We start from the raw sequence: 27,973 nt of genomic DNA on the forward strand, positions 1-27,973 counted from the left end.
AGCAGCAGCTTCCAGAACCCTCTTTTCTGAGAATTGAGGGGTTTTGCCCCCATGTTAAATCTTGGAGTTTAGAGGTGATTTTAATGAGCAGAGGCTTCCCTGATGGCTCAGGCAGTAAAGAATGTGCCTGCAATGCCGGAGACCTGAGTTTGATCCCTGGGTCAGGAAGATCCCCTGGAGAAGGGAATGGCAACCCACTCCAGTATTCTTGTCTGGAGAATTCCATGGACAGAGGAGCCTGGCAGGCCACAGCCCTTGGGGTTGCAAAGTGTCAGACACGACTGAGCGACTAACACTTTAACTAGCAGAGTGAGATCTGAATGTCAGCGCGTACAGAAAGGTCCTCAAGTCTCTTCTTGCCGCCCGGGAGGCTTCTGAGAGACTGAACATAGGTCTCAGGGGACAGTGTTGCCCTCTCCCTGCCCACGGCCTCCTGCTGAGCTGCTGGCCAGCATGCGTGGGAATGGCTGTTTTCCCCAACCTGCTCTACCACGGAGACAGGCCCTGGGGTCCCTGGGGCGCATGGAAGTGGAATGGAGAAGCCTGTAGTCCAGGGCCCATTTGCTCCTCAGACCTACTCAGGGAGTGTCTGTTCCTTGAAGACTGTCACTGACACGGGGCAGGCACTGGGTGCTCCGGGAAGGCAGCCCTGGCCCCAGTGATAATGGGGGTGGGAGACCGGCTCTGGGCTTTGTCCTGAGATGGTCCACCAGCCTTGCTGAGTTTGAAAGGCGTGACTTCCAGCACAGACAGGTTCCAGGATGCATCGCAGGGCTCCCACAGCTGGCCGAACGAGCCGCCCTCAGGAGAGCCGGGGACAGTCCTGTGTGAGTTTCCTCAGCCTGCTGCCGCAGCAGCCCCTCCAGCCCCACCTGCACCGGGAGTCCTCACGCAGCCCCCAAGTGGAATCATGGATGGAGCGCAGTTCCCACAGCTCACCCCCACAACCAGCCTCGGAGGGGATGGGTTTCGGTGTCCTGTCTTTAGTCTCCGTGTTCATTCCTGGCCTTGTCCGAGCAACCTCTCTTAGTTGGGCAGACACGGGCTCGGCGCCTGCAGGGGGCCAAGCCCTGCACCAGGAGCAAGGGATCCGGGCACAGATCAGACTCGCTCCCTACGTTCAGGGTGCTTCCTGCCTTTTGAGGGGGATGGTTTCACATGGGAACCCCTTTTCCGTATTCTCAAATGCTATGCCTCTGTGTGGTGACAGCGCTGATTTCCATTTTTCTTTATTATTTATTTACATCTGTGCTGGGTCTTCATTGCTGCACGGGGTCGACTCGTTAGTTGCCGTGTGGGGGCTTCTCGTTGCAGTGGTTTCTCTTGTGGCGGAGCATGGGCTCTGGGGCACTCGGGCTTCAGTGGTCTCCATGCGTGGTCTCGATTGCTGGGACTCCCAGGCTCTACAGCACAGGCTCAGAGGCTGAGGCACATGAGCTTAGCTGCTCCACGGCCTGTGGGATCTTCCCAGATCAGGGGTTGAATCCATGTTTCCTGCACTAGCCTGCAGATTCTTTACCACTGAGCCACCAGGGAAGCCCCAGTATTTTCATAATGGTGAGTTTTATTGTTATTCATTATTATCATAATAATGATAATTTTCATAGTAAAGTTTACCATGAGGTTAGCGATGCCTCAAATTTTGCAGGCGTTTGTTGTCACAAGAAAAAGTCCTGTAGTGTCTGTCTGTGTAGGATGCTTCTTTGGAGGGCAGGCAGTGACACATGTGAGTCTGCAGAGGGCTTGGGCCGGGGAGTCCAGGCTGCTAGAGAGAGGATGAGCCATGCTCTTCTTGGATGCCCATAATGTTGGCATCTCAAGAATGGAGAAGAAGAGCACCTGTGCACGCCTCCTTTGATTGGAGTCGATGCAGTGGCCTTGCGAGCCGTCTGCAGACCTGCCGTCTTGCCGTGCGTGGCCAGATGCTTCATGTGGACCACGAGCCCTAAGGACAGGGCCTGGCTCTTACCTGACTGTGTGCCCAGGGCCTGGCACACTCAGAGAGCTTGGAAATCACTGTGCAAGGCAAGTAAAAAACCATTGCTCAGTAAGGAACAGACTTGTGGTCTGGGGAGAAGGATGGAGAAGAAGCGTGAGTTTTTGTCTCCTCTGGAACAAGGCAGCATTAGGTGTGACAGGCAGCAGGGCAGAGAGGCGCGAGGTCATGCTCTCCAGCCAGCTTACGTCTGTGGACAGCCGCCATGCGAGGGGGACGCTTCTCTGGGACAGGGGCAGCAACAGGCAGCCAAGTGCCCTCCCCTGGCGTCTGTCTAGTCTCACTGCTGAGAAAAGGCTTGACATCGCGGAAGAGAAAATGTGTTAGTGCCACATGAGCGGAAACATAAAGAACTGGAGCTCAGGGCGAGGGCAAGGTCAATTTTGGTTAAAATAATATGGAACACAAATTTCCATGTTTTGCTTTTCAACTTCTGTCTGCTTTTATGTGGGTCTGTGATGCCTCAGATAATAAAGAATCTGCCTGCAGGGCAGGAGACCTGGGTTGGGAGGATCCCCTGGAGAAGGGAGTGGCAACCCACTCTAGTATTCTTGCCTGGAGAATCCCATGGACAGCGGAGCCTGGTGGGCTGCAGTCCATGGGGTCGCAACGAGTCGGACCCGGACTGAGCAACTAAACAACAATATGGAACACAAATTTCCATGTTTTGTTTTTCAGCTTCTGTTGGCTTTTATGTGGGTCCTAGTCTATTTATGTCAGTATTAAAACAGCAAGGAGGGGAGCACACCCTAGGTGCAGTGGGGCGTGTGGGGTCGCAGAGGGCAACCCTTGAGTGCTTTTGCAGAGGGTGGTGGCATGTCACTGCCGTCAGGGCACAGGGGTTGCTGTCCAGAGGACCACGTGGGAGGAGGACAAAGGCAGAAAGACTGCCTGGGAGATTCCTGTTGTCCCACGTTTCATTGTCTGAAATCCCCAACAGCAAAGACAGATGCATAATGTCATGTGTGTCTGAGCAGGGTGAAAACCAGGCAAGCCTGTCTCCGCTCCTCTCTGGGATGTGTAGCTTCCTGGTCCGGGCTGACTCTGAAATGAACAGTAGCTTGAGAGGCAGAGACACAGTGCACAGCTAGAACAGCTGCCACATCAGCTTGCTGGGTGTTGAGCAAGTCTTGACCCCATGTAGGGAACTAAGAACACATTACGAGGACAGACCCTCTGTTCCCACTGGGACTCTGTTTCCTAATGACTTCTGGGAGTTGTCTTAAAGTTTGGTGCACGGACAAGTTAGCGCAGGATAGACCCGATACTTGCTTTATGATTCAGCCCACCATGCTCCTGAGTCGGGCGCAGTTTAAAAGCAGGCAGGTCCTCGGTGAAGCCTCAGGGCCTCCAGTGGAATGGGATGGGTGAGTAGAGATTATCGAGGGGTGGTCCTTCCTGAGTGGGAGGCCGCTGCTTGCCCCAAGTAGGGTAACCTAGGGCTCCCTCCCCTGAGGGCCCCTCAGGGCTGGCTTTCCATTGCTCTGAACACCTTAGGGATCTGTTGGGTGCTTAGGGATCCATTGGGTGGTCCTGAGGGCAGTGGGCCAGGAGCTGGTGGTTGCTTTGATTTTTACCCCTCCTTCTGAATTTTGGTGCTTTTTGGGAGGGGGGACATAAGGCATCTCTGAAACAACTGTTAGCTTGATGCTGCGTGATGTTCAGTGAGTGCCAGCCTGAACAGCGTCTCATGGGGGCATAAAGAGATGGTAATCAGCAGCCGGCCTGCTTACTGGGCCCCAGACGCCATGCACAGACCATTTTGCATGCCTTATCCTAGCCGACCCCCACCTCAGCCCTGTCTCATGTCCAGCAGAGGAAGGTGGGATCCACGGTGAGAGAAAGGTGTCTGCTCCAGGCCCCACGGCTGGCAGCACACGTGGCAGCCCTGGGACCTGAGCCATCAGCCCACGTTGCCAGTCACCTCACAGATGGGCAGGGGCAGCTCTCGAGCCACATGAGGCCTTACCGCCAGGCCCGGACTGTGACTTCCTAAATGCGGTCCCTCAGCTGTGTGCCGGGCTGGGTCAGGCCACCTGCTTCGCTTGGGGTCCTGTCCTCAGGAGCGGGCTGGCCTTGACTGCTGCCCCAGAGGTGGGAAGGCCGACATCTGCCTGGGGGCCCAGCCCTGGGCTGTGTGAGAGCGTGGGCTTAGCTTCTTGCAGGCTTCTCACTTCTGAGGATGTATGCAAGGCTACTTATTTCTGTCGTCTAATGTACGGTGAGTGGTTACCACCAGGAAATTGAGACACTTTTGAGTAGTAGTTAGAAGTTATCCTGTATTGTATTCTGCTCCCCGGTCGCCCTTGTTTATCCCTGCCAGTCAGAAATCAAGGCCATCTTGAATGCTACCTGTGATCCCCCCTCATGACGTGATTCAGCTGACAGGTGTTTACTGAATACTCCTGTAAGGCCCACAAGAGCAGAAGTGGAATAGGCCTGCCCTGAGGAGTTCGCAGTCTGGAGGAGGAGGACGACAGGCCAGCACACCATTGTCGCACAGTGTACCCACGGCGCTCTGGGAGCTCAGGCAGCTGACTCAACCAGTGGGACAGTGGGAATCTGCAAGCACTTCTCAGAAGGGGCAGCTCAGGCTGGGCTTTGCAGGTGGAATAGGAGTTTGTTGTGAGGATGAAGGGATGGCCTGTGTTTTGGAACTCAGGGCTGGGAGTGCGAGTGGGTGGACCTATTGGAATACAGGTGTGAACAGTGGAGGCGGTGGTCAGAGAAGAGGACCAGGTCTTCTTCCTGTTTGAAATACCTCTTTTCCTGTGCCTCACCGTTTTTGGTAGTCTGAGCCTCTTACCCACATGAGCCCCTGGAGGATGGGTTGCAGGCAGTCTGAGATCTCTGGCCCATGTTCGAATCCTAGTTTCACCCTTTGCTGGCTTTGTGATTTGGAATTTATTCCTTAATTTACCCAAATTGGCCTCTTTCTCCTCCCCCTCCAGACTGTGGTGAACACTGAGTGGGGCGGGGGCAGGGAGCCCCTGGTGCAGGGCCGACCACACGGTGGATGTCATCTCCAGCAGAGAGGGTGCCCAGGGGAATTTAGAGTTTTGATGATTATACCTTTTATGGCTGTCAGGCTTTGATCAGAACCATGTCCGCTGACCGGAAGGCTTGCAGTTTCCCTTCTACCGGGAATCTTGGATTCTGGCCCGTCCATGCAGGGCGAGTGGACATGCAGTGGATAACACAGCTCCCAGCCCAGCTCTCAATGGTTAGAATCCACACGTGGGGCCAGCCTTAGAACACTGCCCACCGGGAGAAACATCCCCTGTGTGCATGTTTGTGAGATGAAAGCATTCAGGGGACTCTTGGTTCCCCCGAGATGCTGAGTGGTGCTAGGCTGCATGACAGACTACTCTGCAAGGGGGCAGCCATAGTATTCCACACCCAGCATGTGCCCTGAACTTATTTGTGGGGTTCATGTGTGTTTGTGACTTCACTGTCTTAAAGACTCCCCATTTCCAGGAAATGGCTGAGAACAGTTGTTTTTCCAAGCATATGTATAAAATGCTTACATACAAGCTGTTGATTGAACGAAAGAACAGCTTCCCCAACGTCCTGATCGATGGAATGAATGTTGAGCTGAGAGGATTAGACTTAGCCCTTGAACTGGGACAGACTCTTAACCCCACTCCTTCCTTGTTATGGAAATGGAGGCTCAGCGAGGTCCGGGAGCTCTCAGTGGAGTTTACTTGTCCAACCAGGCGAGGTTATAGATGTCATATGCCTGTGCACCGTGGCTAGCAAAGAAAGTGTTACCTTCCCAGATTGATTTCATTTATATATTTTTTTTTAACTGGAGTATAATTGCTTTACAATGTTGTGTTAGTTTCTGCTGAACAACAAAGTGAATCAGCTATTAAGTATACATACATTCCCTCCCTCTTGGACCTCCCTCCCACCTGCACATCCCACCTCTCTGGGTAATCATAGCACACCAAGCCAAGCTCCCTGTGCTATATAGCAACTTCCCACTAGCTCTCTATTTTACACTGGGTAGTGTGTATATTGGGCTTCCCTGGTGGTTCAGTGGCAAAGAATCTACCTGCCAAGCAGAAGATCTGGGTTCGATCCCATACTGGTTCGATCCCTGGGTTGGGAAGATCCCCTGGAGACAGAAACAGCAACCCACTCCAGTGTTCTTGCCTGGAGAATCCCTTGGCCAGAGGAGTGTGGCAGGCTACAGTCCATGAGGTTGAAAAAGAATCGGACACAACTTAGTTACCAACCAGCAGCAACAGTGTGTGCACATGTCAAATTCATGGATATTTTCTTTCAGTCGAGAAAGTCCATGTGGCCTGACCTAATGAAAAAGGTGGCGGTGCTCAAAAGTGGGGACAGAACTCTCTCAAGGCAGCAACCTTTCCTCTGGATTGTTTGTTTTGGTCCAGAGACCTGGACGAGCCGTCATCACGAAGCAGGTGCCTTTATCTGATGGTTCTCATGTATGTTTTTGCTGCTTAGGAGCTGAGAGAAGATAATATCATTTTAATTGAAACCAAGGCCATGCTGGAGGAACAGCTGACGGCTGCTCGGGCCCGGGGCGATAAAGTTCACGAGCTGGAGAAAGAGAACCTGCAGCTGAAATCGAAGCTTCACGACCTGGAATTGGTACTGCAGGCTGCTGCCACACACACCTGTCTAAACAGATTGGGGTGGTTTCGGGTTGTGCCATGCCCTTCTCTGATTTTTCCAACGCTGGTTTTGGTGCCGCTGCCAAAATGGTAATGCACTGACTGCGGAGAGGAGCTCACTCAGTTTGGCGGCCGGGGTGGGCCCCGCTGGGTGCCCACAGACAGACAGGACGAGACCACCATGCTGGACCTCTCATGTATGGATGAGCTCATGTGTGTGTCTTTTGCAAGAAGAGTCTGCTGGCTTTTATGGTGAGGTCTGAGCTGAGATCCCTGAGTTCCTTTCCAGGCTTCTCGAGGCATGTTAGGTGCCCTAGAGCCATGAAGCCGCCTGTCACCAGGGTACTTGCTCTAAAGCCCTGGGCTATACGTCACTTTGTTCAGACAGCATTCAGTTAGAGACCTGGGCACTCTCATCACCCTCCGTTGCCAGTCAGTGTATCTTTCAGTGGCCGTAACTCCCAGCTGGGCCCTCGGCTAGACTCATCTCACTTCGGGGAAGCGAGCAGGTGCCTAGGTCTTCCATCCTTCAGGAATGGGGTGGGGGTAGATACACCGGGGCCAGGGCCTGTCCAGAGGGGTCCCCCAGCCACATTCTTACTCCATCTTTCTTCCTGCACTAGGACCGGGACACGGATAAGAAGCGAATAGAGGAGCTGCTGGAGGAGAACATGGTCCTGGAGATTGCTCAGAAGCAGAGCATGAATGAGTCTGCCCACCTCGGCTGGGAGCTGGAGCAGCTGTCCAAGAATGCAGACCTGTCGGACGGTAGGGGGCGCCCGGTGCCCGGGAGCCGCCCAGCCCGTGGCCGCTTCCTCATCCAGGGAGCCGAGCCCTGGGCTCTAAATCTTCCGTGTCAGGCCATCCATTCACCCCGAGTAAATAGGATTTCCTTCAAGTGCCATTTGGAACTGTTTCATTACCCTTCTCCCCAAGGAGAGCAGGAGGGGTCTGGCAGCCTTGATGTCAGGACATGAAACACAAATTAAATGTTGCCAGCTTTCCCAGTTCCCATATGGACAGTCCCAGGAGCTTGCAGATTACCGCGCGCTGACGCCCGGAGGGCATCAGAGGCCTATCTGTGGACGGTTGAAAGCCCTGGATGGCAGGAGACATCCCCAGTGGTCACTCATCCCCGCTATGAGTGGATCCTGGGCATTATTTTCTCATTTATTTGCATAATTGGGCAAGACGGATGCAGTCTGTTCTCTGTCTCCCCGGGCGGGCGCTGCTAAGTGGCTGCTTCTCCCAGGACCCAGGCCTCTTCTGGCTTGCACCGCTGTCCCTGCTCGAGACGGACGGGGCGTCTCGGCCAGGGAACGGTGGGTGGGGCAGCGGTCAGCACTGCGGCAGGAAGCTTCGGTGCCCAGCAAACAATAAGCCAGTTCCTGTGTTCAGAAATAGCACACGTGCCTGTGATGGAGCGAGTTATTGTTTACTTAGAGCTGTGCAGAGCCAGGTAGGGCTTTCGGCTGGGCTGGGAGTCACCTTTTTCAATTCCCATAAGCATCCCCCCAAACAGTAGAAAGTTTGTTGAACGTAGCTGGAAAACATCTTCTCTTCGAGGGGTGTCTCCTCAGTTCCAAACCAAACATCAGTTTGTTAAACTACCAGCCTGTGAGAGGAGTGAGCTTTATCTGTGCTTTGGGGCCTGTACCCTGTGCTGGGGGCTGAGGGTGGGATCACTCTGATTCCTAGCCCTGAGAGGAGAGTAGGTCCATTGGGGAGGACCACTGCCCCCTGGTGGAGCAGAGAGGTGGTGCAGGCTGCCAGGGACAGTCCCAGACCTAATGAGAGTATTTCTGTAAGAGACCAGGGTGGCCTATGGGGGTTGGAAAGCCTTGCTCCTTCAGACTACTCAGTATAGGGTATGAGCCCTTTCAGATCTGTGAGCATGATTTAGTCTCGATGTTCCCAACTCCTAGTGCTTAGCTAGGAGCTGTTGAACATTAGGTTGAATGAGGGCATAATGCAAGTAGAGCCTGAATGCACTTTTTCATGTGTGGTGTGGTGGCTTCTTGAGTCAAGAAAGACCTGGCTTAAAGTCTTGGCTCCTCCACTTGTTAGCTGGGTGACCTCTTTTAGACTCAATTTCCTTATTTGCAAAGTGGGGATAACGAAGCTGCCTCACAGGAGCGGTGAAGCTCGATGCCATGCCTGGCCCACGGCACACTAAAGGATGCTGTTCTTACAGCCACAGTCTCACTAAAATAGATCCCATCACTCTGATTGCTTGGGTGCTAATGAGCATAGCACTCAGTAATGAACTGTTGTGTCATCGTGATCGTCTCTGAAGCACTGGCTTTTATGGAAGAGGAGAGGAGGCTTGTGGTCAGCTGTATTGTTAAACTTGTAGACCCTTAGGAATTATTCCCCACGGGTACAGCGTTTCAGTCTGGGATGATGAAAAGGTGTGGAGGGGGATAGTAAAGACGGTTGCATATCACTGGTGGTGCATGTAATGCTACAGAGCTGTGCACTTTAAAATGGTGAATTTTATGTTATAATGTTTTACCCCAATAGAAAAATGTTCATTTTTCACAAATGCCATGGTACCATCCAAACGATCACAGGCTCTGAATTAATGGGGTTTCAGTTGAAGTTTGTTTCATTTGTAGCATAGTTTCATGTGTGGCGAGCACACGTGCTTGTGTGTGTCAGCGCTGGATCTGGGCTGCGGACCTTTGTCCACCTCCCCTGCTGTGCTGCCTGTTGTCGCTTGGGGTCTTGAGGACGTTCAGGCTGGTGGGTTTTGAACTGCTGTTCTTGGTGGGAGATGAGAACTCAGAGAGGGTGGCGGATGCCTTTTAGACCTTAGGATATCTGCCCAAAGGATCTGAACACACACGTCTGTGTCCGGTTCGACGTGCTCACTATGGACGCCATCGTCCTGCCTGTATCCTTGCCCCTGGGGGTGATGAGTAAGAGGCAGGTAAGGGTGTAGCCCTGTTTTCAGATCAGACTCCCAGAGCTCAGTATGTGACACTGTTGAGACAAGTGAGGACAGTACAACCCCAGCTCTTTCTTTCGAGGGCTTTCATTCACGTTCCTTTCTCCTCCTGGAAAAGTCCCAAGACTCACCTAAAATCCCGTGACTTTCCTAAAGTCATGCACCCGCTGGTGGCGGGAAGGAGCTAAGAACTCCCGTTCCTGACTCTCGGGTTTGTGCCCCCTGCCCCCCTTCTCCATATGCATTTGAGCTATTTGAAAGGAACCAGCTCAGGGGTCCCCAGCCCCCGGGTCACAGACTGGTACTGGTCCACGTCCCCTCCCCCACCCTGGTCTGTGGACAAATTGTCTTCCATGAAACCAGTCCCCGGTGCCAAAAAGGTTGGGGACCGCTGGAATAAATAATCTTCCTCTTTCTAGCTTTAGCTTATATTTTCATCACATTTAGTTTTTTTTTTTTTTTAGAAAACAACCAAATATTTGGAAATGAATTAATATACCCTTAAGAAACCCCTCGATCAGAGAAAAAAATCAAATAGAGATTAGGAAGCAACTGAATCATATGTAGAAGATTGGTACTATGGGTATATCAGTTTGTGGAAGGAAACTTATACTAGAAAAGTAGAAAGTAAAATTAATAATATTTGCATTAATTTTCTTTTTTATACTTATAAAGGGTGAGATGTTTTAAATTTTTATTGGCACGTAGTTGCTTTCCAATATTGTGATAGTTTCTGCTGTACAATACAGTAAACCAGCTATACATATACATATATCCCCCCTTTTTTAGATTTCCTTCTTACACTTAGAATTTTTAAAGCAATTTACATACACTCTCTCATTTTTTCCCCCAGTGTAATCATAAAATTACAAAATGAAATCTCCATTCAGGGGACCTTATCCAGGGATGGCAAGTATTGGGCATATGTACCCACGGAGCCTTCTGCCACCTGTGGCAGACATCACTAGTCGATTATCGTGGCCCTCCTGCTGAGCCACCCTACTCGCGTTGCTTTCAGAGCTGGAACAGAAAATATTGTCTATTTTCCATCTCTGTTAGTCTCTAAGATCCTTGAGTTGTATGGTCATGTGAGCCGCTTGATAAAAAATGGTTCCCAGCAGTTGACATGATCTTTAACTTTTGCATTGGCGTCTTCGCTGCAACCTGCTTTCCTCTGAAGCTCTGGGCCCAGCTGAGCTAGCCGAGGACTGTCGCTGTCTGAGGGACTTGCAGGCACTGGCTGTGACAGTACCCTGTGAAATGGAGGAGACCCCCCAGCCGGCCCCTGGGACCCCTTCCCAGCCCCTCAAACCACGGCATGGGGTGCCTGATGCGCCTGGCTCGCAGCTGGAGCCTGGGGCTGACTCGGCTTTGTGCTTCAGCCTCCAGGAAGTCGTTTGTGTTCGAGCTGAATGAGTGCGCCTCCAGCCGCATCCTGAAGCTGGAGAAGGAGAACCAGAGCCTCCAGAGCACCATCCAGGGGCTGCGTGACGCGTCCCTGGCGCTGGAGGAGAGCAGCCTCAAGTGCGGGGAGCTGCAGAAGGAGAACCAGCAGCTCATCAAGAAGGTAACCCGGCAGGGGGCGGGGTTGGGGGAGTGTCGGGCAGGTGGATACCCCTCCCAGCCCGGTCCGCCGTCTGGAGGCTGGTAAGGGGACAGGGATAAGTGAGGATGCGCAGCTGGGAAGAGAGCAGAAGCCAGTGCAGCCGCAGTTAACTCTAACAGAGGAACGAGCAGTCGTAGAGAGCAGTCGGCAGACAGCAGGGCCTGTGCCTGCACGACCCTGAAGGTGTGACCTCTGTGTGCCTCCTTGTCTTCATCTCTGAAATGGAGTTCGTGGGCTTCCCGTCTAACAGATGTTGCGAGGACTCGATGGGCTTGTGTATGTGAGGGGTCTGGTGTATAGTAAGTGTTCATTGAGAAGAAACCAGTGAACCATTATGGGGCATAGGGGAGAGGAAGCAATGATGTAAGCATGCACACATACATGTATGGGGGGTAGGGACCGTTGGTGGACATTTTTGGGCCCTGCTGGTGGTGAACAGGACCAGTGCCCACCCCTCCCTCTGGGTTTATGGGATGGAGAAGTAGAGAGGGCCAAACTGCATTTGCCTTTTGGGACAGCTGCTGGGTCTTCCCAGGAGCACAGTAAAACCCAGACATCTGGGAGGGCAGACAGGGGCTTACAGACCAGTCTTTGTTCTGTGGTTACAGGGACCCCCATTTGCACTGGGGATTCAGTCTCAGGCACAGGAAGGGTCCTTGAGAGGCTAGGGATGGCTTCCGTGGCCTTGGCCACTCCAGGTCAGAGGCATCAGTACATCCTTCTGCCGTGGCACAGCACACTGAAGGCTCTGAGCACAGTAGCTGTCAGCGTCCAACCGAGGGTGAGAGCGTGAGCACGTGTGCTTGCCGGCCACCATGCAGCCCTGGTCCTTTGAGCCGTCCCACCTGCCCGTGAGTCCTGCCAGCATCACTTACTGAGGCCACATAGGCAGTGGGAGGGCCATCAGCCACAGGCACCTGGGCACCATGGTCCTGACTCTGCTGGTCCCTTATCTCTGGGCTAGGCTTGGGACAGCCCCTCCTCCTGTGACTGGGTCTCTGGAGCCCCCTCATGGGACCTTCCAGGCTTGATCACTCACTCTTGTCCCTTTAAAGCCTTGTGTGCCTTGCAGCGTTTCGGCCAACAAATATTTTGTCCTGGCTTCATAGGACGATAGATAACCCCCACCCCTCCCCATCTCATGCCATGTCTCAACCCAGAACAGCATGGGGAAGGCAGCTAGATGGTTTAGGTTTTTTAGATTGACATGGGCCTAGCACAGGAGATGTCTTTATAAGTGGCATTTCAACCTCAGCCAAGAGGAAAAGAATCCACCTTTAGAAAGATGAGAACCATCGGCTCTGCAGGTCCTCACGGGTCTGCTGCACAAAGCCCACGATGTAATAGCTCTGGCCCAGCTCCCAGCAGGCATCCGAGGTGACCACTCGCGTTTTTCCCAGCCCTTGTGGTCCACCCCGGCCTCACACCCCTGCACAGAGGAGGGGCAGTGGGTATGCCCACCTGGCCATACTCCTCAGCCCCTACCTCTCGGGTCCCACCCTCCCAGTTCCTCTGGGGTCGGTTCCCTGGTGGGACACCAGCCCTCTCCTGCCACAGTCCTTAAGAGACAGGGCTTGGCACCGAGTCCCTGGCAGGAGGGAGGTGCCACAGTTCCCAGACCCATCCTGTATCCCGTGCTGGGAGCCCTGGGAGGCGGCCTTCTGCCCGCCAGAGTACCTCTTGCCGTCTTACTTAGTCTGCCCTCCATCTGACTGACCCTGTCCTGGCCCAGCAGGTGTGGCTTCACGTTCTCCTCCTCCCTCCACACACACCCCGAGTCCGGCACCGACAGGTGCTCCCTGATGATGGATGGGCAGACACCACAGCCCCGGCTGGAGGACTCACCCCCAGGCCCCTTGGACCCTCATTCGGTTCAGTTTGTTGGAATTTCCTTTCCCAGGCCTCAGCCATCCCACTGTCCCGATCTTCCCATGCGGTGTGTCTGGGCACCAGCTGGCACTCCTCAGTCAATTGGTGAAGCCCCAGGCCCCATGGGGGCCAGCTTGGCTCTCGCATTCCCCACCCGGGAGGTCACAGGCCCAGAGGAGCTCAGTGACTTGCCTGAGCCTCACAGTGAGGACACAGCAGGGCTGGAATATAACCCCCCAGGTCGACCCCAAACCCGCACTCCTCTTTTGAGGATGACTCAGATGCATGCCACATCACAGTGCATTTTCCTGTCGGCCCCAGCTGGGCCAGGCTCCCCCATCCTGGGGTCCCTGGCTTGGGGTGCGGGGCTGAGGTGCTGACGAGGTGAGGTGATGACCTGAGTATGGGTCCTGCTCGGCCCAAGTCTGCCCACTGGTGGGGGAAGGAGCATGCCCGCTGCTTCCTGCCGTGGAGGTTTGAGAGCTCCCAGACCCATGAGCCAGGAAGGAAAGTACGACAAGTAGACAGAGCCTGCCCATGGGCAGCGATCCTTCCAAGAGCTTTGGACACCTCTCCGTGCAAGGCCCCAGCTCAGACAGGCTGAACTGCAGCAGCTCCAGGCCTGCTGCTTACAAAGGTCACTGGACATCTCGGGGTCTTACCCCAGAGGCTGGGGTCTGAGATCTTTCAAAGCGTTGAGACCCATCTGGTCTTTGCGATCCATCTTTTTAGAAGAGCTGTCCCAACCCAGCACATCAGGATCCCTTATTGTTCAGTCGCTCAGTCACGTCCGACTATGTGCGACCCCGTGGACTGTAGCCCATCAGGCTCCTCTGTCCGTGGGATTTCGCAGACCTCAATCCTGGAGTGGGTTGCCACTTCCTTCTCCAGGATCCTTTAGGACCATGTCAAAATGCAGACAGAAGGTCTGTAGGTGGTGAGGCCGCGCTCTTGCAGGAAGGGGCAGCGAGCACCGCTGCACCTGCCGCCTGCCAGCACGTGCCAGGCACAGCACAGAGACGCTCACGAGGATGCTCACTGCTGCTCCTGCATCAGTTACGGAGACTTGCTCGTGGTCACGTCATTAGTAGGGAGGGACCGGAATCTGAACCCTGTCCCCGTGGCACCAGAGTCATGCCTCTTGCCGAGCTCCAGTGCCCCCTTGCCAAGGGGTTTGGTGGGAAGGGGACCAGCAGCCTGGACGCCCTCCCAGTGCAGGCAGCAGTAGGGGCTTCTCCTGGGAGCCCAGTCTCAGGCACTGCCCTGGACCCACTGAGTCAGAATCTTCGTCCACCACCTTATCCAGGCGTTAGGCACCATGAAATAGTAGTTCCTGTTTTAGGAAGGTCGGGCTGGTGGATCTCAGCAGAAGAGCTTGGTGTCAGGGAGGTGATGGGGTGGTTTTCCAGGCCAGGGGAAGGTGGCCCAGCTCCAGGCAGACAGCGGCAATAGAGAAGCTTGGGTAGAGAGCGCAGGGCTTGGGGACAGAATTACTGGAGGGTGAAAGAGGAAGCAAGGGCTTGTCCGCAGACCTCTCTGAGCATCTGGGTGAACCGGAGTGTTACCAAGTGATGTCTGTGGGGCATCCAATGGTGGTGGTCCCAGGCATGTGGTCTGACCCTCGGGACAGTGGATAAGGCCTGAGATGGGAGCAAGAAACCCTGGGGGCACTTGGACCCATGGCATTGAGAATGAGGAGAGAGAGGTCGGCTGAAAGAAGCTGACCGATGGTGCCCATGGCCTTCCACTTCCACGAGCTAGAAATGCAAGCCGCGGGCTGGGAGCTGAGGGTCGAGGGTGTGCGGAGGTCCCTTCAGAGCAAGGCCGGGCCACTTTCCCTTGAGAAAAAGGCCCGTTCAAATGTTGGGTGGGGCTGATGGGTTTTGAGTTGATTCTAAAACATAGATCACTTTATGAGGCTCACTGCTGCCCGTCTGGGTCTTCTGGCTCCGCAGATTGAGAAGTTACAGACCCAGCTGGAGAGAGAGAAGCAGAGTAACCAGGATTTGGAGACCCTGAGCGAGGAGCTCATCAAAGAGAAGGAACAGCTGCAGAGCGACATGGAGACCCTGAAGGCCGACAAAGCCCGGCAGGTAGGTCCTCTGGGAATGGATGCCTGTCCCGGAACTCCTGCCTGCAGGAGGGAGAGTAGTCCAGGATGTAGCCATTTCCCGGGAGTCTGTAGGGGAAACGCAGGTGACCAGGCATGTGGCCTAGCTGCAGCTCAAACCAGCTGCTCTTGTTCAGTGGTGGGGGTGGGTGTGCCCCCCACCTGGCAGGGACACTGGCAGCGCCTGAGATGGGTGTCATGACGGGAGGAGAGAGGAGATGCTCTTGGTGTGTTGTGGGCAGAGCTAAATGTCCAACATCACACAGGACAGCCCTGCGTGACAGAGAACGATCTGGCTCCCAACATCTGTAGCACCATGCTGAGCCCCTGAGGTTTATTTGCCTCACGCCTGAGGTGGGAGGCAGTCCAGGGCTGGTGTGGCGGCTCTGTGATGCTGGGCAGGGGCCAGGCTCTCCTCCTTCTCTGCCGACCTGAGCTGGGGCTGCCGCGTGCCCTCAAGGAATGAGAGAAAGAACTGGAGGGCGAGGAACAGAGGACCACTCCCCACTGCCCCCCTCGGCTCTGGGACCTTCTGTCACATTCATTGGTCACACTCAACACGCGACTACCCCCTACCTGCAAGGGGAGGCCGGGGTTTCAAGTATTTGAGTTTTTCAGCCGCTGAGCTAAAGCAAAAAAAGAGGGGATGGAATAGTGCCATGTTTGGAGAAAAGACAGGCAGGGTTCCTGGCAGGATGTGGCTTATGTGGAGGGCAGAAGATGACAAGCAAGGTGATCCCAGACGTGTGCTCTGGAGGGAGTAAACGGAGAGAATCCTGCTGGGTGCAGGCGCTGAGGAGTCAGGGTGCAAGGCTGTCCCTGAGGGGCTGCCGCTCATGCGCGGAGCCCTGGAGGATGGGGAGGAGTCAGGATGCTGAAGGCCAGGGGAGGGCCGTCCAGGGGAGGGCCGTCCAGGGCAGAGGGAAGACAGTGTGCAGGGTCTGCGGGTGAGGAGTGGCCTCAGGGGAGCCTACAGAGGCGAGCGGCCAGGACGAGCGTACCAAGGGAATCAACTTCCATCGTTTTCAGTAAGAGGGAGAGAGGGGTTTCTGTTTCTACATCTTCCTGGCCACCCTGAAGGCATTTTAACTTGAAGTGTCTTCCTAAGGGTCTCCATGCTCATCACCTCGTGTCCATGTTTGCCCCTAGGAACTTTAGGGATTTTTGTTTTTTCAATTGAACTATAGTTCAGTTCTGGCATACAGCAAAGTGATTCAGATATATATGTGCATGCGTTCATGGGTCTCTGCTCAGTTGCTTTAGTCATGTCCGACTCTTTGCAACCCTGTGAACCATACCCCGCCAGACTCCTCTGTCCACGGGATTCTCCAGGCGAGAACACTGGAGTGGGTTGCTGTGCCATCCTCCAGGGGATCTTCCCGACCCAGGGATCAAACCCAGGTCACCTGCACAGGTGGATTCTTTACCACTGAGCCACCAGGGAAGCCCATATGTGTGTATGTGTGTGTATGTGTGTATAAAAAAATATATGTACACATATATGCATATGCTTTTTCCATTATAGGTTGTTACAAGTTATTGGATATAGTTCCCTGTGCTGTGCAGTAATACCATTAGGACTTCGGCGGGGAATGGTCTTTTAGGGCCTGGGCTTTGGTCACCAGATTAAACCAGACTTCAGCCCCAGATCACAATATGTTTGTGCAACAGCCAATGTCTCTCCCATCGTGTTCTCCCCCAGATCAAGGACCTTGAGCAAGAAAAGGACCATCTCAACCAGGCGGTGTGGACGCTGCGGGAGAGGTCGCAGGTCAGCAGCGAGGCCCGCGCCAAGGACGTGGAGCAGGAGAACAAAGCCCTGCACAGGACGGTGGCGGAGACCAGCGGCCGGCTGAGCAGGCTGGAGCTGGAGCATCAGCAGCTGCAGCGGGCGCTGGAGCAGGCGCAAGAGAAGGCGGGCCGGGCCGAGGAGCTGGAGCGGGAGCTGGGGCGGCTGGAGGAGGAGAAGGGGCGGCTAGAGGAGGAGAAGGGGAGGCTGGCGCAGAGGGTCAGCGCCCTGCAGGCGGCGGGCGAGCGGGCGGAGGCCGCGGAGCGCGAGAGCCACGGGCTGGCGCTGGAGAACCGGCAGCTTCGCAAGTCCCTGGACGCCCTGCAGAACGTGTCGGTGCAGCTGGCCGGCCTGGAGCAGGACAACCGGCAGCTGGACGAGGAGAACTTGGAGCTGCGCCGGATGGTGGAGGCCATGCGCTTCACGGGCGCCAAGGTGGCCCAGATGGAGCGCGAGAACCAGGAGCTGGAGCGTGAGAAGCAGGAGCTGAGGAAGAGCGTGGAGCTGCTCAAGGCGCTGGGCAAGAAGTCGGAGCGCCTGGAGCTCAGCTACCAGAGCCTGAGCGCCGAGAACCTGCGGCTGCAGCAGAGCCTGGACAGCGGCGGCCAAAAGGCACAGGCCCTGGAGCGGGAGCTGGGGCAGCTGGAGGCCGAGAACCAGGGCCTGCGGCGGGACCTGGAGACCCTCCGGCTGGCCCACCGGCAGCTCGAGCGGGCTGAGCAGGAGCGGAAGGTGCTGGAGCAGGAGGTGGCCCAGCTGGAGAAGGACAAGAAGCTGCTGGAGAAGGAGGCCCGGCGGCTGTGGCAGCAGGTGGAGCTCAAGGACGCCGTCCTGGACGACAGCTCTGCCAAGCTGTCCGCCGCCGAGAGGGAGAGCCGCGCGCTGGACAAGGAGCTGGCCCGCTGCCGGGACGCGGCCGGCAAGCTCAAGGAGCTGGAGAAGGACAACAGGGACCTCACCAAGCAGGTCACCATGCACACGAGGACGCTGACCACACTGAGGGAGGTGAGCCGGGGGCCGCGGGGCCGCCGGGCCGCACCGTGTGCGCTGTGGGATAGAGGTGGGACGGGGCGGGGGTGGGGGGGCCCTGGCGCGTGCCCCCTGCTTCGAACCAGAATGACGCCTGAAAGCATGAAGAGGAAGCAGATGTGCCCTGTTAGGATCTGACTGCCCGGAGACAGCCGGTGCCTGGGGTATTTTATTCCATCCTCTTCCTTGTGCATTTCTGGATACACACACTTGGTACCCTGCTTTGTACACCTTAGCCCTGCTCTGGTTTTCACTTAACTTCACCGTTTCTCATTACTCTAAATAGCTTTCAAGCCACAATTTCTGATGGCTGTGAGGTAGATTTACTGTGATTAATTCTGTAGGTTTACTGTGATTACTTCCCTGGCCGCTCACACGGTAAAGAATCTGCCTGCAATGCAGGAGACCTTGGTTCAATCCCTGGGTCAGGAAGATCCCCTGGAGAAGGGAATGGCAACCCATTCCAGTATTCTTGCCTGGAGAATTCCATGGACAGAGGAGCCTGGTGGGGCTGTAGTCCATGGGGTCGCAAAGAGTCAGACACGACTAACACACACTAGCACATGTTTTGGACAATCAGATTATTTCTGAGTTTTCCCACTGTTTTATTTTTTTAAAGTCTTTATTGAGTTCATTACAGTATTGTTTGTGTTTGTGTCCTGGTATTTTGGCCGAGAGGCATGTGGATCTCAGCTCCCTGACCCGGCAGAGCCAGGAACCAGGGAAGCCACACCCCCTGCACTGGACCACCAAGGAAGTCCCTCCTACTATTTTAAATAACACTGGACATCCTAACGTACACCTTTACAGATACCTATTTCTGTAGGATATATACCTCGAAGTGCAATTACACTCGAAAGGGTCCAAATTTTTAAGTCTTCTTGGTGAACACCTGTCTTACTTCTCCCTGGTATTTTTTTGTGTGGTCATCTGGGCTTTCCTGCATGTGTTAGGGTGTCACTGCTCTGGTAAATGACTTCAACATCTGCCTGGCCCATCACAGAAGCTGGGTCTCCCCACATGTGGGAGTTCACTGTGGCTGTTCACAGGCACCTGGCTTCCTCCATCCTGTGGCCTGGCCATCCCACAGTGGACCTACCTGCAGCAGGTAGATGCGGAAAAGAAGGACCACACTTGTTGGTGCAGAATTGGGTCACAGAGTTGCACCTAACTGCTGGGGAGGCTGAGAAATGTTCTAGCTGTGTGCTAAGGAAGAAAAGGAAATTTGAGAACACAGAAAGGTCTCCATGTTAAGTATATACATATGTGTATATATTACTGACTGTCATTGCAACAGATCACCATGCTGTGGGGAAGATACAAGATACCAACTCAGGCAGTAGCCCCTGCCTCATAAGCATTGGTTAGGCTTTGCTGCAGTAACGATCGACCCCACAGTCTCAGGGGCTCATCCCATCCAAGGCTGGTTTCTCGTGCAAGTCCAGGTGACTCTCCAGGGAGCCTGTCCTCTGTGCTGAGGCTCAGTAGTCCAGTCTGCTTTGACATTATGGCTCCCCCATCCTAACCCCATGCCCTAACCCGTGGAGTTAGGGTGGTTCCTGCAGCAGAGGTGAGGCAGCTGTAAGGTCACGCACTGGCCCTTCCGTACCACACCTGGGGAGCGACCCTGGAATGTTTGGCAAACATCACCAAATGTGGTAGGGGTTCCAGGCCTTGGGGTGTGGTAGGTGTCCATGTGAGGGCATGTAGCTATGTCACCAGGCAGAAATTGGTAGCTGCCTGGAAAGCTACAGAGGTGTGGACCAGAGTAAGTGAACTCCTAGATGAGGTCAACGTCCACTTTTGAAAACTAAATCAAAACCTGTCTAAAAGTAAAATCCTTCTCCCCTTTATACTTTTTCCTTATGTTCTAAATTCCCTGCAATGGGCATTTAATTACATCACTTCATAGAAAAGGCAGTCGTGTTGGCAGAATTCAAACCTACTCCTCAAAGGTCACCATAAATGGTATCTCAGACGCGTCTCTGGGTGTGTTTGGAACATGTTCAGTCCTTCCCGGACACGCTGCTGCATGGCCGGGTGTCCTGAACCCCAGGGCCTGGGAAGGTGTGTTCATCCCTTCCCTTCAAGACATCCCCGGGGTCCACTGTCCACATAGAACCACCCGCTTGTCCCTCGAGACTCCCGAGCTGGCCATGACTCGAGAAGATGGTTGCTCTGCCCTGAGATGGGCCTGTGTCTGTCTCTCTTGCCGCATCTGCTGGGCTCCTGGCCCACGCTTGTCCTCACTGTCCCCACAGGACCTGGTGCAGGAGAAGCTGAAGAGCCAGAAGCTGAGCAGTGAGCTGGACAAACTGAGCCAGGAGCTGGAGAAGGTCGGCCTCCACAAGGAGCTGCTGCTGCAGGATGACAACAGCAACGGAGACCCGTGAGGACCCCCCGCCCCGGGTGGCTGCAGGAGTCCGTGCGCCCCACGCACCGCAGGCTCCACGCCCCACCCCCCAGGGCTGCATTTAGTGTCCACACCCAAGGGCCTCTTGTCTCGAGGGGCTTTCTATCCCAGGCCTCCTTCCTGGAGATTCCAAGCAGGGAGTGGAAGGGGATTTCTTTGGTCCAATGAAAAGGCTTCCTGATTTTTTTTCTAGTTAGGCTCTTTCAGGCCAGTTTTAAATTCACAACAAAACTGAGGGGCAGGTACAGAGAGTACCTGTGGACCCCTGCCTCCTGACATGCATACCCTTTCCAACCATCAACACCCCAACCCCTTCCAGAATGGTACATGCGGTAACACTGACAGGTCATCACCCAGAGTTCACAGGTGACATTGGGGTCACTCTTGGTGTTGCACGTTCTGTGGGTTTTGACAAATATATAATGACATGTATGTACCCCTCTGGGGCCATACAGAGTGTTTTCACTGCCCTAAGGATCCTCTGTGTTCCACCCGTTTGTTCCCTTCTCCTTCCACCAGCCCTTTGATTTTTTTTAAACCAGCCTGCAATTCTTTCTTTCTCTTTCCTTCTCTCCTCTCCTCTCTTTCTTTCTTTCGCTCTCTCCCCACCCCGCCCCTCCATGCTGGGTCTTTACTGGGGTTTCTCTAGCTGCAGTGAATGGGGGTGGCTCTCTAGTTGCCGTGCGCGGGCTTCTCGCTGTGGTGGCTTCTCTTGTGGAGCACGGGCTCTAGGGCATGCGGGCTTCCGTGGTTGCAGCTCGTGGGCTCAGTAGTGTGGCCCACCGGCTTAGTTGCCCCCGCGGCATGGAAGATCTTCCCAAACCAAGGATCGAACTGGCGTCCCTTGCATTGGCAGGAGGATTCTTAACCACTGGGCCCAGCACTTTGATTTTTAAAGTTCAACTGTTGCTACTTTGCCTGCAGTGCTTTCCTGAATGATCTCGCTTTTCCAAGAAATCCAGCATCTTGGACTTTTGTTGGACTTGTAGCCAATATGATGTCCTTTTGGTGTGGCTACAAGTCCCACAGAGATTTACCACTTACCTAGCACTATGGATGGATTCGTTAACCTTTCTGAGACTCAGTTTCCCCATCTGTAAAATGGCCATAATAGTACTTCTCTAAGATGGCGCCTGGAACACTATAGCCATAACGTTTCATTTACGAGTGTCCCAGATATGTTTATACCAGGAGTCCAGGGAAGGGCTCTGGGTGACGATGTTTGGCTCCTACGGTCTTTCTGGGCCACATCCTTGAACGAGATGAAGAAACCAGCTTAATGCAGGAGGGCCTTAAGGGCAGCTGGGAGACTGGGAGCTTGTGGGAGGAAGAGACAGATAAATACTACCATGCATTTTTATTTTTTCAGGAAATACAAGATTTTGGAGACCATAAATGAATCAGCTTTAAAAACAACACTCTCCATGAAAGAAGAAAAGATTGCTTTCTTAGAAGCACAGGTAGAAGAGAAAGCCAGCCTGAATCACCAGCTGCAGAACGAGATCCAGGTGGTAAGAGCAGCATCCCCTCCGACCCGCCCCGAGACAGGCCAGGGGTCGTGGCTGTGAGATGCCCGCCTCACCTTTCCCAGACCCTCACCTTTCCCAGACCCTCACCTGGGTGGCAGAGGGACGACTTGGATGCCCGTGTCCTAGGGCAGGTTTTTGTGGAGAGGACACCCAAGGCTCAGGGGAGGGAGGAGACTGGCCACAGTCATGTAGCTGAAGTCGGGTCTGGGTCCCAGCGCTGCCCTTCAATCCCATCTACAGGGAGGGGGTAACACGCAAGATGGAGGTTGTGTGTGCCCCCTGCAAAAGCAAAGGCAGGTGCCTGGCGAGTCCACGCCAGTGCTGGGCGAGGAGATGGTTTGGTGCAGGGGGCCCCCAGCTGGGCCCCTTCCTGCCCCAAGTCTGCGCTCCTGTTCCCACAGCTGAAGAAGGAGTGTGAGATCCTCAAGCAGAGCCAGGAAGGGGGTACGCATGCACAAAACTCTTTCAAACACCCCATGGGGACGTCGGTCGAGGGTCACCCAGGGAAGGATCCCTGGGCGCCCAGCCACAAGGAGGCCACAATGGAGCTGCTGCGTGTGAAGGACCGGGCCATCGAACTGGAGCGCAATGTGAGTGGGGAGAGGCTGTCCGTGAACCGTTGTGTATGTGGAGCGGGAATTCACATCACCAGGAAGAACCCCGGGCAGCAGGAGCTGTTGAGATTGACACAGGTCTCACCAGCCACTTCTTGTATTTCCTGACAGGTGCTGTGAGCTCCTTTCCACTTGAGATCCCTTCAGCCTTTTTTTTTTTTTTTTTTAAGTGAGCATTTTATTTATTTAAATTGTTCGTTTATTTCTGGCTATGTCAGATGTTAGTCGTTGCACATGGGCTCAGTAGCTGTGGTACGTGGCTTAGTTGCCCTGCAGCACGTGGGATCTTCGTTTGCCGACACAGATCGAACCTGTGTCCCCTACGGGGGAAGGCAGATTCTTAACCACTGGACTACCAGGAAGGTCCCCCTTTGGAGTTTCTAACTGAAAGAGTGTGTGCGCGTCTTCGAAGACGCGCTCTCTGCCTCCCAGCACATCACTGGGCCTGGAGCGTCTACACCCGCACCGTTTCCACGGGGCTCTGTGATTCACTGCTCTTCGGGGGGTCGACCGTCCACCACGGTCCTCCACCTGTTTTCATGAATAAGACGTTATTGGCCCACAGACACACCCTCTGCTTCCATGTTGTGTGGAGCTGCCTTCCCGCGGCGATGGCAGGGGTCAGTGTTGAGGCAGAGACCACACGACTGGCAGACCCCCAGATATTTGCTGTCTGGCCCTTTACAGAACAAGCTTGTCCGTGCATGTCTAAACACTTGATGTCCTTTGATGTCCCCCCTGTGGCCTTATGAAGTAGATAGTGATGGTTTTCATTTGACAGATGAAAAAGGTGAGATAGAGTGTAAGAAACTCGACCCTAAGCCTATACTGGTAAGGGACAGGCCACGACCACCACCCACACGTCCTAGTCCAGTCGGTGGCGTATTTTGCTTGGCGTTTATTCGCCTCGCAGAGCATGAACCACCTTAACCTACCTGCTGTCACCCCTGAGTGGGAAGAGGCTGTGGCCACAGGCCCCGACTCCTGTCCTGGGCAATCTCACAGACATGCATTCTCAGGGTGAGCGACAGAAAACAGAGAAGCATTAAAGACAGAAAGCTTTAAAGAAAGCAGCTGTAACTCCAGCTCACCCTTGTCTCACACTCAGGTTCCTTGCAAGACCCCCATCATGTGTATCCCCATCATTTCTATCATGAAAACATGGACAAAAATTTTTTTTTTCTGATTCTGTTGTCTTTCTAAGAGGGAAAGTGTTACTTCTCTTACTTAATGGATTCTGGCTTTGGCCCCCAAAGCATCAACTCTTGAGGGTTCTCATTCCCAACAACTCAGGTCCCTGCTGCCACTTAGCAGGTATGGAAGAAGTGAAGTGAAAGTCCCTCAGGCGTGTCCGACTTTTTGCGACCCCATGGACTATATACAGTCCATGGAATTCTCCAGGCCACAATACTGGAGTGGGTAACCTTTCCCTTCTCCAGGGGATCTTCCCAACCCAGGGATCAAACCCAGGTGTCCCTCATTGCAGGTGGATTCTTTACCAGTTGAGCCACAAGGGAAGCAGGTACGGAACTGGCATCTGATCAGTCCCATGCTTTTCCCTCCCCCAGAATGCGGCCCTGCAGGCTGAGAAGCAGCTGCTCAAGGAACAGCTGCAGCACTTGGAGACCCAGAACACGGCCTTCAGCAGCCAGATCCTGACGCTGCAGAAGCAGAGCACCTTCCTGCAGGAGCATAACACCACACTGCAGACGCAGACAGCCAAGCTTCAGGTGAGGGCTGGGCGGGCCAGCCCCGCGGGGAGGATGCTCCTTGTCTCCTAGAGGCCGGCCCAGCACGCTCGCGACTCCCAGTCAGCAAGATGAAGCAGAGGGAGAGTTTGGGGCTTTTTTTTAGCAGATGCATCGTACACCATGGTTCCTAGTCTTGGGATCTTTGAAAATAGTTTTCAGTGATTGAACACATGGCTGCCCAGGCTAAAAAAAAGTTCATTTCCCTGCTTTTATTTGCAGTCTTGTCTGTTTCCCAAAAGCTATTTCTTGAGATGCTCTTAGGAATTTCTTGAGAAAAGAGATTCTGGAATCAAATAAGTTGAGTTCAACCAAGTCAAGCACATTTCTTCACCATAGGACCTGGTAGAATCTTTCTGAAGCAAATGTGAATTTTTCATCTCCACGAGTGAAATGGAGTATCACGTGTCTGTTGAGAGCATCTAGCCAAACGAGTGTTCTGGACCGTGCATTTTAAGATGTGGATATTTATGTACAGTTAATAGATTGTGAAAAAAATTAAGAATTATTCATTGCAGTTTCTGAGAAAGGGGTCTGAAAGTATGTAACTTATGGGTCAGGGGTGATAAACAAGAGACTGGCAAAGATGTTGGAATTTATTCTAGTAAAATAAGGAAATAGGGTTTGGTTTGTAGTTTTGTTTTGTTGGGGTTTTGATTGTAGTTGTCATATCTTTGTCTCATCTTGATGTTAAGGTAGTTAATTCTGACCTCAGAATGAGTTAGGAAGTGTTCCCTCCTCTGCAGTTCCTCATAATTTTGGATGTTGGGTGGGGGTTCTGCAGCTATCAATTAAGTTAAGGTAGGTTGTTCAGGTATTCTGTGTCCTCAGTGATGCTCTTTTAAAACCAGGCTTTTAGGAGTATTCAAAGATGGTATCCACAGAGCTTATTCATAGATAGGGCCTCATTTGCCACCGAAAGTCACATCTGTGGAGAGGCTTCAGGACTAAGCACCAAGTGACAGCCTGTTACACCGTCTGGCCTCCCCCAGCCATTCCTCAAGTCCGGGTAGAACTGTCTTTGGTCTCAGCTGGGTCTTTGCCTGGCCCAGGGGGGTACCCGCTCCCTCGTGTCAGCCTCCATCCCCGTCTCCCTCTCGGCAGGTAGAGAACTCCACCCTGACCTCCCAGAGCGCCTCGCTCAGCGCCCAGTACGCACTGCTGCAGAGCCAGCAGACGGCCAAGGAGAGCGAGAATGAGAGCCTGCAGAAGCAGCAGGAGCAGCTGACGGCCGCCTACCAGGCGCTGCTGCAGGACCACGAGCACCTGGGGGCGCTCCACGAGCGGCAGTCCGCCGAGTACGAGGCCCTCATCCACCAACACAGCTGCCTGAAGACCCTGCACCGCAACCTGGAGCTGGAGCACAAGGAGCTCGGCGAGAGGTGTGCACTGGGGGGCCGGCGGGCCGGGTCCCCCGGGTTTGTGTCCCTCTGTGCCCCGCGAGTCTCCTCTTGGCCTGCGGCTTCACACCATCTGGGGCACTGGAACTTCCCCAAAGGGAAGTAAATCAAAGTCTCCCTCGGCGGTTCAGAGTGAGACCAGCTGGAGAGCGGGTGGCCAGAGGATCCCCAGGGACGAAGGGGTGTCGTGGCCAGTCCCGGCTGAGGGAAACTGCTTGTTGGTGTGGGGTCCCTGCTCCCGTGAGGAGTCTCTTCTTCCCTCTCTCTTCTCTCCAAACCAAGAATAAGGAGGAAGTTCACCATAGCAGCTCATGTACACTGATGCCCTTCACCCCGCCTTCTGTTCTGTTCTTGCCTTTCAAGGTCTGAGCTGCATTTTTTTTTAACCTTTCGTTGTTGGGTCGCTCAGTCGTGTCCGACTCTTTGTGACCCCATGGACTGCAGCACGCCAGGCTTCCCTGTCCTTCACCATCTCCCGGAGCTTGCTCAAACTCATGTTCATTAAGTCGATGATGTCATCCAACCATCTCATCCTCTGTTGCCCCCTTCTCTTCCTTCCCTCAATCTTTCCCAGCAACAGTCTTTTCCAAAGAGTCAGCTCTTTGCATCAGGTGGCCTTTGCATCAGCATGAGTCCTTCCAATGAATATTCAGGGTTGATATCCTTTAGGATTGACTGGTTTGATCTCCTTGCTGTCAAAGAGACTCTAAAGAGTCTCCTCCAGCACCATAGTTTGAAAACAACTTTTAAGTATATAGAAATTAAACAGAATGGTACAGTGAAGCCTCTGTAGACCCATGACTGGCTTCGGCAGTGAGCGCTATTTTGCCATCTTTGTCTCTTTAGTTTCCAGGCTCTAGCCCTACACTTTAAGATAGAATTTACATACATTGAAGTGCACAAGTCTTCACTTTGCACTGTTGACAGCTCGTGAGTTCTGGGTTTTGTGTACATTCAGTCAACCAGCAGATCAGTGATGGTCCCAGGCTCCTGGGCAGGGGTGGCAGGACTCATCACACCTGGGGACAGGTGTGTTATGCACATGGCTCTAATGCAGGAGGGAGAGTCTCTCTAACACTTGGCGAGGGTGGGTGGTGGGTGAGCGGAAGCAGTTGTCCTCGTCATCCGCTTGTGAGATGGCCCTGCTGGCAGCGCTTCCCTCGACTCGGCCTTACGATGCTCAGTGAAGCTGCAGTGCGGGGTGTTTCATCACAGACCAGGGGGAGGGTGTAGAGCCAGCAAAGCTGCGTGAGGGTGCCTGATGGTGCTGTGGACCGGGGGTGATGGCGTTCCTTCATCCACTCACCTGGTGCTTCCTTTTTGCCTCTGTCTGGAGTCCTCCACTCACTTGATCCCCCCAGATTGCCATCCTTGAGACAGTTCACGTCCTGCTGAGACGTCTGCTCCTGTAAGATCGCTCCTTCCAGCCAAACTGAGCATCTCGGCCTCCTCTGCACCCTTCCGTACACATGTGGTCCTTTGTACACACCTGCAGTGTGCCTGGCGCTGAGTCTAGACTGGTAGGGGAGGCACCCTGTTTACTAACAACGTGGCGTGAGAAGTGTTCACTCAGCTCTGAAGCTAGCACAAGGCCCAGCACTCACCTCTCCTGTTACGTGTTATAATATCTTATGATATTCTTCATGTGTATTCAGCAGGGGAAGGCTTTTGCAGGTGGAATTTGGACTGGAGTTCATCGTTGCTTTTCCTGTAGCCCTTGGCTCAATGCAGCACAGAGCCACTGTGTTACCCAGCGCTTGTGGGACAGGCTGGAGGCCCCATGGGTCTGTCTGCGGCAGGGCTCCAGGTTCAGGAGTCTGGGTACCTGGCTCACAGGGACAAAGGCTCTACATTCATTTCCTTTGACACTGAAATCGGACGCTTGCTCGTTTATTCTCTTAACACATATTTATTGAACACGGTGCCTCCTTCCACTGGGGACTTGGTGATGAGCCAGACTCACCCGGGCCCTGTCCTGCAGTGGGGTGGTGACTGACGGTCAGAGAGATGCTGGATCAGTGCACTGTCCCAGGACACTACAACAGGGAAGTGGGAGCCGGGGACCCTAATGGTCAGCCCATAGCCCTGATTTGTCAGACTTGGGATGACTTTTCCCAGAATCATTAACCTGCCTGAGAAAGATCACCCCAGAAAGCGAGGCAGAGCCGTATGCCCAGCACCGCCTCAGGGAGCCTCTGCTCCCCTGACCCCAGGGAGAGGCTCGACAAGAGTGGGAAGGGCTCCCCCACCCCACCCCCGTCCCCAGGGATTCGC

At 54.0% G+C, this 27,973-nt stretch overlaps 1 protein-coding gene across 5 annotated transcripts in view; it reads left to right on the top strand.

Annotated features, from left to right (window-relative positions):
* Positions 1-27,973, top strand: part of CCDC88C (coiled-coil domain containing 88C) — a 143,686-nt gene that overhangs the window by 87,031 nt on the left and 28,682 nt on the right. For all 5 annotated transcript variants that reach the window (XM_044933370.2, XM_044933371.2, XM_006076163.4 and 2 more), the window contains 10 exons: positions 6,473-6,619; positions 7,266-7,410; positions 10,975-11,159; positions 15,023-15,160; positions 16,880-17,971; positions 20,257-20,384; positions 21,778-21,919; positions 22,339-22,527; positions 24,120-24,281; positions 25,404-25,681. In XM_044933370.2, coding sequence (XP_044789305.2) covers positions 6,473-6,619; positions 7,266-7,410; positions 10,975-11,159; positions 15,023-15,160; positions 16,880-17,971; positions 20,257-20,384; positions 21,778-21,919; positions 22,339-22,527; positions 24,120-24,281; positions 25,404-25,681 — 2,606 coding nt within the window. The remainder of the gene's footprint in view (positions 1-6,472; positions 6,620-7,265; positions 7,411-10,974; positions 11,160-15,022; positions 15,161-16,879; positions 17,972-20,256; positions 20,385-21,777; positions 21,920-22,338; positions 22,528-24,119; positions 24,282-25,403; positions 25,682-27,973) is intronic.

The sequence above is a fragment of the Bubalus bubalis genome, chromosome 20, assembly GCF_019923935.1.
Source record: "Bubalus bubalis isolate 160015118507 breed Murrah chromosome 20, NDDB_SH_1, whole genome shotgun sequence".
Lineage (NCBI taxonomy): Eukaryota > Metazoa > Chordata > Mammalia > Artiodactyla > Bovidae > Bubalus > Bubalus bubalis.